Source organism: Tetrao urogallus, assembly GCF_951394365.1.
Source record: "Tetrao urogallus genome assembly, chromosome: 4".
Lineage (NCBI taxonomy): Eukaryota > Metazoa > Chordata > Aves > Galliformes > Phasianidae > Tetrao > Tetrao urogallus.
In genome coordinates this window covers 46369728-46385629 of record NC_136817.1, presented here as the reverse complement: position 1 = coordinate 46385629, position 15902 = coordinate 46369728, and the positions used below count along the sequence as shown (strand labels likewise).

At 40.4% G+C, this 15902-nt stretch overlaps 1 protein-coding gene across 1 annotated transcript; it reads left to right on the top strand.

Annotated features, from left to right (window-relative positions):
• Window positions 1-3001: 3001 nt before the first annotated feature.
• Window positions 3002-15617, top strand: LOC306946183 (OCIA domain-containing protein 1-like; the record flags this gene model as incomplete). The annotated part of the gene is made up of 8 exons (XM_079535156.1): window positions 3002-3052; window positions 3777-3861; window positions 5599-5652; window positions 6087-6134; window positions 9160-9289; window positions 11431-11636; window positions 12982-13131; window positions 15580-15617. 8 exons carry the CDS (start codon window positions 3002-3004, stop codon window positions 15615-15617), a joined length of 762 nt encoding a protein of 253 aa, XP_079391282.1.
• Window positions 15618-15902: the final 285 nt, after the last annotated feature.

Here is a 15902-nt window from a genome sequence, read left to right as displayed (position 1 = left end):
GCCGTAAACAAAGCGACCCGGCCCGGGCGCACGGCCCGCCCTCGCGCCCCGTTTCCGTCGGAGCGGTCCCTCCCTCCCCCCCCTTCCCCACGGTCCCGTCGCCACCTCACCGCTCCTGCCGCGAGCCCGAGTACCGCCGCCTCGAGTGCGCCGCGCCGCCCCGCAAAGCGCCGCCGTCGGGAAGCGAGCGCCACTGGGCACGCCGCCTGCTTTATCCCGCCGCCGCCGCTCCCCTCCGGTAACTCGACGGCCCGGCTCGGCCTCCCGCCCCCCCGCCGCCCATTGGCGCGCGGCGCCCCACCAGGAACCGCCGCTCACTGGGGCGCGAGCGCAGCACTCACGCGGCACCGCCCCTCTGCCCCCTCCCCGTTGGCTCCGTGTGGCCGAGCCCGCCCTTGAGGCCCCGCCCCCCGGCGTGCCTTTCGGCCAATCAAAATGCCGCGCACGGCAGCCTCATGCGGTGGCGATTGGCTGAGGCGGCGGCCAGTCCCGCCCCGCGACGAGCGCCCGCTGCCGCCCTCGGCCTGGCTGCTAAAGGGTCCGCGGCCGCCGCGGCACTCGGAAAGCCGCCTGCCTTCGTGTTCAGCAGCGAGGTTCTCCCCTTTCCCAGCTGATTACTTGCCTGCTTTGCTATGTAACCCTAAGGATCGGCTTGTGGAGTGATTTACGGAGCACGCTGCAGTACCGCTTATTATCAACGCGGGTAAGCTAATTGAGGCTGTACGTAACAGCTCTACAGACGCCCGCTGTCGGTTCTCACTGATGTGCCACAACGAAGCGTGTGAAGCACCAAGAAACTGACTCGTTTGTCACCAGCCACAGCGGCCTCAGCAGTACTCTGGACAGAAAAACCTTCGTTCCTCTTTAGGAGCAGCTGTTCTCAGCGCAAACCTGCGACTAAGAATCAGCAGTCCCAGCTGTTGTGCTCCACTCTTTTGTCCACAGCTGAGCAACAGCAGCATCTCCAGAGAGTGATATGCCTGTGCTTAAGCCCCGTAACTCTGTTTTACAAAGTACCACAGTTAGAAAGGAACTGATTTTCACACCTGCCATCTTCTCAGTACATAAGAAATCAGTTCATTTAAAAATAATCTTATTAGTCTAAAGTTCATTCTTGGTATCGCTGATATCATCACTCTGGGACAACATTAAGTCCTAAAAGATAAAAAGCTTATAGTCATGGATAAGTGAGTTCTATTACATCTAAAATGAGAAGAGAGACAGAAAACTCAAAGACAAAATAAAGGAATTTGGGAGTAGTGAAGTGGGGAAATTGAATGAAAAAGTATTAATTTTATGAGACAAAAAAAGAAAAAAAGTGTAATTATTTTCTTTAATAAAGGAGACAGAGAGGCATTTCCTCCCTATATGAAGCTGTATGGTAAGAGAAGGAACAGTCCATAAGCACATCCTCCCTTACAAAAAAAATGCAAGCTTTAACAATAAATTGTTATCTTTACCTAGAATGGGAAGAAGCATTAAATAAATTGCCTTTAGAAATGTATTAAATAAATAAAAATATTGCGAATTCATGAGATGAAGTTATTTTGCTTTGGGATGAACAGTATTCATACCTGACATTCAGGTGTCAGTGTCAATGAGTGTTTAATTATGTCAGGCTCAGGTGATAAGCAGAGATAAAGGTTGGAACTAATCTGCGTCATCAGGCAGAAAAACCTCACGCAAACTGGTAATTTACTTATTCTAGCATGAAAACTAAAAACATTGCTCCTTGGCTCCATCTTCTCAGGTTATTTCAAGAACCCAAATTCAGAAACCCATCTCCTCTAAAGCTTTTTTTTGCTATGGCACTCAGAACCCTGCAGGCAGTCACTTCTATCACTTCTCACACTCCTCAGCCCATTTATTCTGGGTCCTTACATGCTCACAAAGCATTGCCACATTCCGTACTAATTTCAGATACTTTGCATACACATTCCCTGCTGATTTCTAACACCTTCAGCCACTAAACCTTGGATTTCCTATCTTCAGGCACAGGCTTTTTCTGTACAGTCATCAGGCAGCAGCAATTTAAGCCTCTTCACTTGAATTCCAGGGTTCAGAGACAAGGGCTGGCTGCAGGGATGGCTGGCAGGGAGTGGTGCATTCCAGGCAAGTAGAGGCATAACACTGCACTGAGAATTCGAGCAGCAGTACTGATAGTTTACAAGATAGCTTTTCAGCACAAACCACATTATCAGAAACATCTTTCTCCCCCCTCCTCCCCCAGCTTTTCCTGATTTCTCATAATCAGCACTCACTCACTATCACTACCATTTGAACAAGAGGCCTGCAGACTCTTGTTTCTAAACATGCTCCAGCACCATCAACACCACCAAGCTCAGGCAGCTGCCTGCCAGGCTCCTCCTCGGGCTTCGTTTAAATAACGGGGAACCCTGCATGCAGCCAAGCGAGGACCCTGGCACTAATAACGTGAACACCAACACTGAGAAAAGGAGAACAGCCACGTACCGATTACCTCTACAGGATTCGCCACTGCTGGAGCTGTGCCTGCTCACATTTATTAGAGGGTGGCACTCTTTAAGAAGGCAGGAAACAAGATAAGGCACAGGAAGGAAATGTTCTCTATTGAAATTAATGCTTTGCGTCCCGCCTGCTCATGCGAGGCGGCCGCACCGCCCGCACCCAGCCGTCACATCGAGGGAAAAAAATAATAACGAGAAAACTGCGAAGCAGGCACAGGCAGCGCACTGCCACACCGACACGAGGTTCTCCCGTCCTCCTTTCCTGTTTCCGCAGCGGAACCGCGGGCCGGAGGCAGGAAGCCTTGACCCGAAGAGCTCCCAAAGCCTACAGCCTGCCACCCGCCCCAGGCCGGCAGCTTCCAGGCCCTGCACTGGGCTCGACCCTGCGGCGCCTGCGCGGTGTCCCGCATTCACTTCCGGGTCGGCCGCTGCGCCTGGCGGAGGGGCGTCAGGGAACTTCCGGTCTCCGTTCTTCCAGTGCCGCCCGTCCGGGTTCGCTTTGCCCCCGCCCCGCCATGGAGGCCGGGCAGGGTCCCGGCGGCAGGGAGCTGGGTGACCCGCCTGAGGTACGGGCGCGCGTCTGGCGGGGCCGGTCCCGGAGGCCCCGAGAGCTGTGGGGTCCTGCGGGACTGGAGTTCCCGCTAAGTGCGAGGCACGAGGCCGCGGCCCCTCGCTTACACGCGTGCACGGCGGTCAGGCTGCGGGCAGGCCCTGTGCGGCTCCGGCCGGCCCCTGGGTCAGCCGTGCCGTGCTCTCCCGCCCGCCGTGCCCTTGAGGCCTGCTCGTCATCGACCTTGGCACCTCGCCGCAGATTCGGGCCTCGGCGGAACGCGCAGGGACGGCGGGTGTCTCTACCCCAGACCCTGGCTGTAGGGCATGCCTCTATCGGGCATCTCGCAGCTGCGGCCCGGCCGTGCTGGGTGCTAGTACGAACGCACCCGTGTCGTGCTGTTGCAGCCCTGACAAAACGTAAGATGTTCAGTGAGCTGTCCAAATTCCTTAAATCGGGAGGCAGGTTGCAGAGTCCAAGGCTGCCTTTCCCAGGAAAAGGGAATGGTCTGGGTTTGAGCACACACTGAATCTTCTCTCTTTTAATCTGTTTTGTGGAAGTATTTTTTTTTCTCTGTTTTTGTTTTTTTCTCGTGACGTTTATAGTCAGGAAGGTGCTAGCTTCTTCATCATAGCTACGTCAAAGTATGGGCACTATGAGGTCTGAAAGTCATAAGTTTTTAGTTGAAGAATCCCCCTAAATCTTTTTGCTCTCTCTTTCATTGCTTTCCCCAACAAAAGAACACAGTCCCTAAGCACTATGTGCCTACAGAAGAGGAACGGAGGCTCCTCAAGGAGTGCGCTGAAGAGAGCGCCCGGTACCGAGGTGAGTCAGGTTTGATAGGACCTTTTCCCCCATTTTGACTAGGATGCGTTACATTGCTCTCACGAATTACCTGCTGTTGACATTCCAGCTTCCCAGTGTTTTTTCTAAGATTTCTCTCATTCCTCAAGCACTGTAGTTTTTGCACATCACAGTGAACATCGAGGATGGTCTCTGATTTGTTAATCTTCCATTTAATTTCTACACCTGCATAGTTATTCATGGTGATTTTATGTTTGACTCAAAATTTTTGTTTACCAATCGCTGTTTTAATTTTTTGTTGCCATTTTGTCATGTGTACACCCACATTGTAGCATTTGTTTCCACTATAATGTGTAACCTGTCTTTGATGTCCAGAATATTTATGCCAGGCCTATAAATCATTTCTGAGCTCTGAAGGTTAAACTGAATTCCCCTGCAACAAGTTCTGCTAGATTTTTAATGTAACTTTCTTTTTTTTAAACTTCAAATCTAAGCTGGCATTCTGTATATCAGAGAACTTGAACTTTTAGAAGATCTGCCCTAGCATCTCTAAAACCATAGGGTTTTAATATTCAGTGGATTGGAGGGTTATGTTCTCTTTGAAATGTTGCTTTAACCTTGCTTGTAAACCATGGAGCCCATACTTGTTCTTACATGTGACATCTGGTCATTTTTACCCTAATGCACTTACTGGGTTCCTAATCAAGTTTACATCTGTCTGAATTTATGAAGGAAAAAGCAGCAGTTTGCAATGTGTATTTTAGCATTGTTGTAAAAATTAAAATTCTGTTTATTTTAATATAGGAACTTAATGAACTCTAATAGGAACTTAATGGGCTTCAAAACACTAAGAACTTAGTGCTGTTTACAATAAAAAAGATCTCCCTAGGCCAAGTTAATGTAATTCGTGTAGTCTTTTTGTAACATCTGTATTTGCAGACTTGCTTAAAATTTAATTTCATTATGAGTCCCTGCTGCCATTACCTTTTGCTTTGTCAACATTCATTATTTCAGTGTTATTATAACTTGTGTGTTCTTCATTCTACAAATAATTTCAAAGCAGTGTTATCTTCCAAATATTATAATTGCTTGAAAGCTTTTGCTTCTTGCTATCTCAAAGTGCTTCCTGCTATCTGAAGTCATTCAGTATGATAAAAACTGTTGCAAATAAACAGTCAAGCAGATTGTGACAGGTAGTAATGCAGTTCTGTGTTCATTGGCTTCTCTGCATTTGACCCTACCCCAAAGCTGAGTAGCTTGGTCCATAAACTACAAAAATAACCTGCTCTGTTATTTGATTGCTGCTTGACTCTTTGATTGGATTGACTCTTCCAATTATCTCATTTTAATCCAATTATTTTGTGTCTCTTGGAGAGCTGGAACTATTTAAACGTTCTCATATTAAAACATCTCTTCTAAAAGCCTGTGTACGCTTTCAGGTTTGAAGTGTTGTGTTTTGATGCTGGAGCAGCTGTAGCCAGATGTCAGCACCTTGCCCCTTTACCCCAGCTGCAACTGGCTCTTACATTTTAGGAAGCGTGAAGGCCGAGGGCAAGATGACACGTTAACCTGTATTGCATAACTTGTAGCAGATCTCAAAAGCTGGAATTGAGAACGTTTCACAGTTGTTATAGTTTATTAATTGTGCATATATATTCTCATATAAGTGATTTTAGTAAGACCTAGTGTTTCTCATTTTGTTGTACATTTTGTTAATTACATTGAAAATTGTGTCGAAGTAACTTCTCTTCTTCACAGCTTTTCCTTTGGCTGCTGCAAGCATGCTAGCTACTAGTTTCTTAATCAAAAAAGGTAAGCTGTAAATATGCCTGGTTTTGTTTTTACTTACTGAGATAAAACATTTCTGCTTAATAAGGATGCTATAATAATGTTAACCATGAAAGTTCAGAATCTTAAGCAATATGGCGTGCAAGCTAAAGAAGGAGAACTTTAAATTAAAGCCAAATTCTTCCTCAGTCTATATTGCTCAACAAATACAATATCTCTGTGACTATGAAACTGACTGTAGTGGTACTCTGTGAGACATTAAAGGGCTAATTCTCAGATTGTTAGAATTGTATGGAGAATTCCAGTGTTAGGTTTTCTTGCATTCTTCTGAATGTTAAGTGTAAAAACGTTATCTACCACCCTTGGTATTATGCAGTAGAATTTTCATTTTGTGTTCATAGAACAGTTAATGTTTTTTTCAACTTAATAACTTGTTATTTATTACTTCGATTTTTCAGGCGTTCTAAGAGATAGCTCAAGATTTGGCTCCTTTACTAAAGTTGCATGTAAGTAAAAGCTGTGTACAGATTAGCTGGCATTTGTGACTTGGTTCTGGAGTCTGTTCCTCAGCTGTTACTCCCATGAGGCCAGCTGGCTGACTGACTGTGACTTCGCTCTGTGCTTAGATCAGTAAAACTCTGCTTGAAGATCATGCCTACGTGATCCGATATATCCAATGAGTGAAGTTCACCTCCTGCAGTTGATTCTAAATAACTTCTTTGTGATGTTTCTTGAAAACAGCATATAATATTGAAAAACAACTCTACTGTATCAAGAGGCAGAGCAATTTGTCGTATTCAAATTTGTGCAACAGATTTGAGACAAGTTTTCTTTTAGGCTTTCTATGAAGTTGTGAGATTGGAGCTATTCTTGTCAAGTGTAATACGAAAATATAAGATAAAAGCACTGTAAGCAGACATTGTGTAAGTTTCCTTATTTTCCTTTTCATTACAGTCTGTTAGGGATCAATATTTTTCTGTGATGGAGTTTAAAGATGAATTGGAAATACGTCAGAAATAAATTAATGCTTAAGGAGAAGTGTGTGTAGGGACATAACCTGTTGCTCTTAAGCATCTATTCGGAGTATTACAACTCAGAAGAACGAAGTAAAAATGCTCTTTTGACCTAGCTTTTATTTCCATGGCTGTGTAAACTTTGCAGGAGGGAAGAAACAAACACAAGCAGTAACATTCTTTTTTGCTTGCACCTGACCTGCATTGCTAGCAATTTGTGATGCTTCTATCAGAACGCCATTTTTGATGATGTTTGACAATATTTAGTACTTGCAGTATCTGTTCAGTGTTTTTGCTTTGGCAAGTAAAGCTCTTCAACGTTGTATAAAAGTTTGTAGGTCCAAATAATATCTCCTAAAATCGGAAAAGTGCTGCTGCACTGAAGTTGGCTTGAAGGACTTTGCCAGGGTACACCCACCCCTCCCTTCCTAATTTGAAGGTCATTATTCATGTGCCTCACTTGTCCCATTCATGCTATTTTAGTGCTTTTTTTTTTTTTCCCTGGATGTTCTGTTATACAATTATGGGAAGACAGCAGTTTCTCATGAATGAATTTGGATTAACTGTAATAAAAATAATAATAATAATAAATTACCCATTTGAATATAATACATGACAGTAAAACAGGAACTCACCATCTTGCCAATCTGCCCAGATGCAGCCAGTTACAGCCAGTTATTATCACAGTTTACTTCAGTGGGAAGAGGGCAAAAGCCATGGTTTGTGGTGAAGGAAGTGCTGTTTAGGCAGATAAATGAATGTGAGAAAGCAGGGCTGCCATTTGTTTATAGGGAGTTCTACTTGCCTTTTTTGAGCACTGAACAGTACAAACGTTTCTAATGAATAATGGAATTACTATTTCCCTGACACCTCCTATGCAGGTGTTGCTGAAGACCGTGCTCCATTTATTTAGCAGAACTAAGTTTTGAAGTGGGCCAGACCAGCTGTTCTTGAAACTGTGGCTGTAAGCTGTAGTACTTCTAGCTTATCTTCAGCATACACTGATGGACATGTAGGCTTTTATTTTCAATGAGAAGAGCTTCCAAAAAAAGTGTGTTGGTTGCGTTTCAGCAGGTAGCTGTGTGTGGGTTAGCAGATACAGTTCCAGTACTGGAATTTTGGGAGGATGTAGTTGTGGTTTAAAAGGCCTGAGTTAAGCAGTTCTCATTCCATCCTCATTGTCTAAGTCAGATGTGGCTGCTGTCTACATGTTCTTCCTGGAAATTATTACCAGCTCCACATGGTGTCTCATAGTTTTACTCTATGTTCCTCTTGCAGTGAAATCTGCTTGAAGGAAGCAGCACCGCTGTAATTATTTTTGTTTTCTTTTTCCCCCATGAGCTCTGAAAGAAGAACACGTGCAATTCCGAGTACTGGTGCTAGCTTATAGTTGATGTAAAACAACAAGAAAACAGTTTAGGAGTTCTTTTTTTCTTCCAGCATTTTAAGGGCTTTTGATTTTTCTGTCTGCACAGAAAAGATACATGTTATGTATCTTGCATTTCCTTTTCCTTCCAAGCAGTTAAACCCCTACACTTCTTGTCAGTAAATATTTGTAACCTATGCTTTTGCTTGTGGCTTTTCTTTCCCTTGGAAAACATTTTTTAACCTTTTTGGAAAATACGGGCTTTATAACAGGGATCACAGTTTCAGTATGGCAGGGTAAAATCCCCTGCTATGTTGGTTCCCAGGTAATGTAATCTACAGTGTGAGGGTCTTGAGGAATTAACGTTACTGGTAATTCACTCTTACCTGTCTTAAGGATGATTTAGTCTTTAGCCTTCATAGTTAGTAAATGCTCCTTGCATCTGAAGGGATCTAGTCCTCTTCTACAAATAACAAAGATTCTTTTGATGGCCTCTGAGCTCTGCTTCTTTGTGCCCACTCAAAAACATGAAGGACCAACTGATGGAAATCAACAGCTTTCATTCCTGAAAAAAACTACTGTGATTGTTCAGACTTTTATCCTGCCTAACAGATGAAATGTCTCATACACTCGAAAGCGTTTGCCTTAAGATTGCAACAGTTCCACCAATTCAGTTGTAAAACTAGTTTAATACTAGAGCCTAGTACAAAATATCATAGATTTCTCTCCATGCTTTTCAAGATCTATCTGTTTCAATGGATTAAATTCTTACAGTATTTTACCTTTGTTTACTCCTGACCATTTTATCATCTTTGACAGTCAATTGTTGTTTTTGGAGCTTGGGAAAAGCTGATTAGAATTCCTTGTCACCTTTCAGTCATTAATTGTTATCTTAAATCACTTGATGCTCATGTCCTGTTTAAATCATTGCCACGTGTCTTCGTTTAGCTCTTGCATTTGTTTTTAGTACCCTTCAAATGCAGAAGTAGTAAAGAGATGATTGCTGCATTTTTGTTTGTTTCAGATTGCCAACTGTTTTTATTCTCTTATTCAAAATGCTGTAGAATTCATTTCGAATTATTTATTTTAAAACTACGTTGAATATTATTATTCAGTGTATAAAAACATCTTTTTTTTCTTCTTTTAATAAAGTTGCTGGAATGTGTGGATACCTGGCTGGAAAGATATCCTACTTGCCAATCTGTAGCGAGAAGTTTAAGAGGCTGAAGGACTCCCCGATCGGAGATGTTCTGCGACAGGCTCAGAGACACAGCTCACATTCGTAAGAATTTAATTCTCTTTTCAATGTAACACTTTTTGCTGGGATAAAATATTTTAAAGACCAAAGAGATCAAGGCTGCGTTGGCAGCTTTCAAAGATCTTCAGATCTGTAACTTCCCTCTTTCCCCTTCTGCCCCTTTCTACCGCTTTCTGGAAGCTGTATTATCTCTATCAATTAATTGACCAGCTATAAAAACACACATTTTGAACTCTACACATAAAGTAAATTACTTTGAAAAATAGAAAAATAAATATTTTACTTATGAAAACGTATTCCCTGTAAATTAAGATATGTTGGTTTCCTGTAGAATTTACTTGTGGTAGTGTGACATCAGAAGTCACCCTCCTCAATTGAGAAGCAAACTAAGTTAACTGAAATAAAATAGTGTTGCCTTCTGGAAACTTATCTCATAGTTTAGTTTGATTTAAGTAGGAAGAGGGTGGAAATGATTTCAGTGTTTATCGAAGGAAAGAGCTCAGTAAACAATATCAGTGCAGGAAGAAGCGTGGTGGTCAAACTTGTGGCTGTTTGTTTAAATCCTTTACATCTGTAACAGAGTTATGCTGTGCATATGAGAAACTCATCAAGTTCTTAAAACTATTTCCTGTTTTGTTCCAGAATGTTTTCTACCTCAACTGTTTTTTAATTACAAATTGCTTTTTGAATGTCTCACTTAAGCCCTTGAATTAAAATTGAGAGAACAGTCTTTGGACAGGGAGTGGTAGCCCTGCTGCTTCTCTGTGCAAAGATTTGTCAGATGTTTATGTAGGATTTGATTAAATTCTTGATTACTTTATCAATTAATATTTATCAGTTTTGTCTGCAAGGTTTACCTTTATTCTGATTTTTTTTTTTTTATTTCTGATGAGTTTTAGCAATGACCACTTAATACATCAACTCAGCTGGACCCTCTCCCCCACCATTCCACAGTTTTTAATAAGACTTTATCACGAGCGTTAGCTCTGCTCACTCCAGATGATCAATCATCTGCTGCATCATTACACCTCTTGATCTTTTAGTTGTCCTTTCTTCAGTAGCTGAGAAATCTATTTTATTTGCTACATTGTACTTTTTTTCTTTCCCTTGGTGAACGATGAGTTTAAATTCATTCAAATCACATTGTTATCCATGTATCCTAGCTTTTAAAGCCAGTGACAGAAATCGCTGCCCTCTTGTTTGTGGCCATTTTACGTGTGCTAATTAACGTGTAATTCTTTTTGCAGTTAAAGAGGAGTAGGGAGCTAAAGGATCTCAGCTCTTTAATGTTGAGTTTGCAAATACTTTAAAAATATAATGGAGAAAAAGATGGCTCAGCTGTGTATGTTTATGCAATATGCCATGTGAGAACAAAACAAATATTAACTGCAATTCTTTGTATGAAGTTAAATGTACAGCTGTGCAAAAATTTAAAGTAAAAAATGAACAAAGAAAGACCGTAGTGGCACCAAGAGGACAGCATTATTGATAGACCTGACACATTACTGTGAAGTGATTTATCAGGCCATTCTGAGTAGGTAGCATCAGACATCAATTTCAGGAGTATTTTTGTGTGATCTTTTTCTTTCAAGAGGAAATTCATTAATGTTTCTTCTGAAAAATTAATTCAGCAGCTCAGTAAACTATTATAGTTTTGTTTCCCCGAGACAGATCTCATTTCTCCTTTTCTTTTGTTCTGTATTATTGATCAGTTATACCATTTGTAATAATAAATGCTTTTTAACTGCAAATTCTTCCTAAAAGATCTTTAGAAATAACTGTTGTTTGCACATTATAGCTTGTTACAAGGACACACCCTGTACTATTTGTGTCTGTTGTGTTTTTTCTGTCTGAAGAGTCCCTGAGGAAAAGGATTGTCATTTCTGTGTTTTAAAGTACAAAACACTTTCTCTTTTGTCTTCTGATTTGGGGCTGTGAGTTAGGCTTTTGGGAAGAATCAAAGACTGTTGGGGAAGGATATATAGAGATTTTTGCAGTGTTTTAAGAGAATACCATTTTTTAAGGCAGTTCAGTTAATTTTATTGAAAACTAAATCGTTAAACAGGGTAAGCTCAACGTTCTTGAGCTGCACATAATGTTACTCATATATTTTCATTTTAACTTTAGCTTTCAGTATTTAATGTTTTTTTTGTATTATTTTTCAGCCATTCCAGTCGAAAATCTGAATTTTCAGATATGCCTTCTCAGTCATTTACTGAGTCTTCTCCAAAAGCTGGATTCCCACTGTCTTCTGGCTATTCAGACGATTACAGTTCCACAGATCGAGCCCTCTCTAGTTATGAGCCCGTTCCATTCAGTGCTTCCCTGAATGAATCTTCACCTACAGGAATTACCGATTATAATGTTCAAGGTGGGATCTGTCTGAATATTTAGCAATTTGCAGTACTCTTGCCTTTCTCTTAGCTCTCTCAGTAAAATTGATTTCATCCCATGAAGTCATACATGGCATAATAGTGTTTTTTAGTGAAACACCTTGAAGTTCCTAGAATTGTTTTGAGACAGAAGGCAAATACATGTATTATTTTCTAACTGTAAGCCAAATGCAGGTGCTTTTCTATTTTGTAGCTTTAATTGCAAGTAAATGAATTTGCAAGGGTTAGTCTCTTAGGAAACTCGACCTCAAAGTACATGTTCTGACTTGAAGCTCTTTTTTATTTAAATTAAGATGAATGTGCCAGCCTTTTCATTGTGCTACATAAGCCATAGTCTCTACCATTTATCTGCTTGCCTTTCAGAATTATTTAATTTTCACTAATGATGGTGCTTTAACTGTATATTGCTGGTTCCATGACTTAAAGCTGTGTTTTTGTTTTTTATTTTTAATGTGATAAATGTTTAAGTTCTCTGAGAACTGAATGCAGATTGTGTTCTCTCACGTGACAGCTGATTTTCTCATGGAGAAGTAAAAGGGTTTTAAAATAGTGTTCTGTGCAGCTTTTCCCATCAGTCCAGTATGAACTGTGTGCTTTACTATTGCAAGGGAAACACTGTTCTGAAGTCTGGCCTCTGTGATACACAAAGGAGTCTGTTGCTACGCAATGCAGAGTTGCATATTTTGAATTAGTTTTGATTCTTAATTTCTTGATGGAAAATGTTTTGTTTCACACACAAAACAAAAACAAACTTTTTGTGCAACTCACTTTTAGTTATATAAAAGTTTTGTATGTTGATGTGTCAAGGGAATTATAATAATACTTCATCACAAATAGCAATGATTTGTAAAGCCTGAATTTATAGAACCATGATTCTGCATTACAAACATAAATTGAAGTGTAATCAAGTGACGTATGATGGTTGTGGTTCTCATCCTTTGAATTTAAAAGGCTTACTAAAAACACTTTAGATTCATCCAGATTTCTCTTCTCTACAAATGTATCAAATGTATGTTGAGCATTAATCTTATAGAAAGTGACCAGAACTCTTATCCATCAGGTACCATGTGCTTGTTAGGCTTTTTGTTAGGTAAAATTACAAAACTAAGTTAAAATAGATATAAACCAGATAGGCAAAATGAAAAGGATAAAAGGAATGGATAAAAGGACCACGTAGATTCTCAGTTGCATTTAGAATTGCAGCTGTCACGCTCATTTTCATTTGTGATTGAGCTGTAATTAACTGGCATTCTGGAAGAGGCTGTGGGCAAGTTTTGTTGTGTGGTGCCATTTCTGGTGTTTTTGTGTTTGTTGTGTTTGTAGAAGCTCCTCCAATTCCAGAAGAAAGTCGTAAAAAAAAAAGTGTCACATATGAAGAATTAAGGAATAAACACAGAGAGACATATGAAGTAATGTCACCACTGAAGGCAGAAACTGCAAGCAAATTTCCCCAGGAAAGACCAGTTAAGGAAGGTAGTGTGCTGATTTACACCAATACGTGGTAAATTCAAACAGTAGCAATAATTTTAAAGATAGTTACAAACCCAAAGAACCCAAAGCTCAATTCTGCCTGCCCTTTGAAAAGCTTACAGTTGCAGTGTCTCCAGGTATGTGATATGCAATAGGGTCTTATCAGAAATACCCATCTTCCAATAGCAAATAATAATTCTTTTTCTCTAGCTTGGTGCCAGACTCCGAAAATCTCATCTTTTTTTTTGTTTTAATGTATTTATTTTATTTTTTTAATACACTGAGCAATGTGTTTCAACAGAGAATTCTCTGAACTTTGAGCTTTACTGAAGAGTTTTAGCTATGGAAGGGGGGTGTGTGTGTTTCAGATAGCATTGTTCTCAAAGAATAGAGTACAGTTGATGGTTTTGGAGTGGGGGGTATTTATGAATTGTTTCTTGTGGAATTAGTGCATTTCTATAGCAGTATTGTTTGTAGAGATTCATTATTCTACATTAAAATGCAAAGGAAGGAAGCAGTATTTAGCAACAGTATCGAGATTTGTTTCCACAATGAGAAACAAAAGTGTACACAACAAAATAAGAATGCAGTGCTCTGAAGAATAAGACTCCAATCGACTTTCTGACTTGAACAGTTGTTTTTAAAAGGAGACATCAGTAGCAGTTCATACTTACCTGCTCTAGAATTGTATTATTTAGTGTGACAGCTGTGGAAAAAGATATCACCAGTGTAAGTGTTTTACCAGACTGCAGGACTATTAAGCTATAATCATTTGGTTTTGTATGCAGCAAAACCAAATGTCTTCTCAATGATAATGCAAAACGATTTGTAAAAATAGATAAGGTCACCTATTGGGCATATTAGGTTGTAATAAATATATAAAAGGTGTGTAAATGCAAAAAGATCTGAAGCAGTAATAGTAAACCTTGGAACAATGATATTTAGAAGTGTCAGTCTGTTATATACTTGTGAAATACTTTTTCCAGATTGTTTGCCCTTAGAAAGTCTTCTAGTCTTGAATTAAAACTTAAAATTAAAATTATTGGGCAAAGACTGAATTACATCATTAAGAGAATAACAGCCTTTTTTTTTTTCTTTATTACGTGACCCCACTGAACTACACCGAGCAATGCTTGAGATTTGTAAATAAACTTTTATGAGTACCTTATTTCCATTGTTAGGAAAAAAAAGTAAGAAGGGAGTACAAAAGTTGAGAAATGTTCTGTAAGTGGAGGCGCATTTAAATCTGTAGTTAAGGAATTCTGATGTTGTGAGCTGTTAGAGCTGCTTGTACCATATGGGACACGTTACTTGTTATGTACATCTTTGTGCATCCTGATTCCTTACCCCTTTGTTCATCTCCTGTATCTGTATCCAGACCCAGACTGCCAATAGGAGACAGAGGTTTCTGTCTTCTGTGGAAAGGACAGAAGAGGAAACTAACCATGCTTAAGCCAGTTGTAAGCAGTCTCTAGCTTCCATCTGCTGGTGCTTTTTCTTTTCCCTTTGTTATAGCAGTATGAATTCGTGTAGCTGCACGGTGAATTGGACTGGACCATTCCAGTCAACAAATGAGCTGTGGTGAAAGGAACTGGAAATCAAATTAGTTGTAGGCAGCTTCTCATGTGCCTCACCTGCAATATCAATCTGCTTAAAACAGATTTGTCAGTGTATTATGCTAAGTTTGCTGTCTTCTCATTGAAACAAGGACAGTACGCTGTTCTGTTCCACTGCTTCTACTGTAGATAGGTGTTAGCTGGGCTTAGTAACTAAACTGCAAGTCAGTTTGTAAAGAGTGCCTAACTAGCATCAGCGTTCTTCCTGTATCATATAGTTCCATCTCTACACTGTCAGCAATGGCAGACAGTTACAGACACTTTCCAGTTCACTTTCAGGAGAGCATCTTTTCACTTACTGTCCATTTTTCAGTTATGCACAATGTATCTGAGTAAATTCTTCAAGACCAGTAGCCTGTTTTTTTCCTCCCTGACTCGCTTATATACTAAAGGAAGCTGCCAAATAATAATGGCTGAGTGGTTTCCTAGTAGGGAGTGCTGATTTCACTTTGTTTGTGTTTTGAACTATCCTGAATCCATCCAATTGTGCACGTAACTACATTATGTAGCCACATACTTCTCGAAACATTTCTTGCCTGTTTCCTCCAATTGTCTTTGTTTCATCCACGTGTTCCATTTGTTTCCAAGTAGTTACAAGTTCTGCAGGGCAGGAATGAGCACAGTGGGCCTCTGGACTGAGGGTAAATTCTTAAAGAATAACGAATGAGCTCTTCTCCCCATTTATTCAAAAGTATCTTTAATTACATACCTGTTGTGCTGTGACTGACACTCTCCCCCGCTCAACACTTTCAATGACAGTGCACCGTGCCTTCTGACACTGTAATTTTTGCACTTCAAACTAATAACATGGTTACTGTTTCTTTCTCTTCTTTAGTTAAAGTAAATAAATATGGAGACACCTGGGACGAGTAAGAACTGGATGAAGAACTGAGGAAAATTCTCTTCTGTCAGCTCAGTTCAGTTTCATCTGTATTAGTCATGGATGCTGGCACGTTTAGTGTGTTCTGCCAATCAAAGTTATTAATAAATTAGGAGAAAATCTCAACTTGCCGGAAGATGTAAAAGAATATATTTAGGCTTAACGTCATTTTTTATTTTGCATAAAATGGGGAGCCAGGCTGCTGTGAGGTGTCATGATTGTAAACCATTTGTGCTATTATTTAAGAATGAAGAAGGTAACTAGCAATAACTAATATA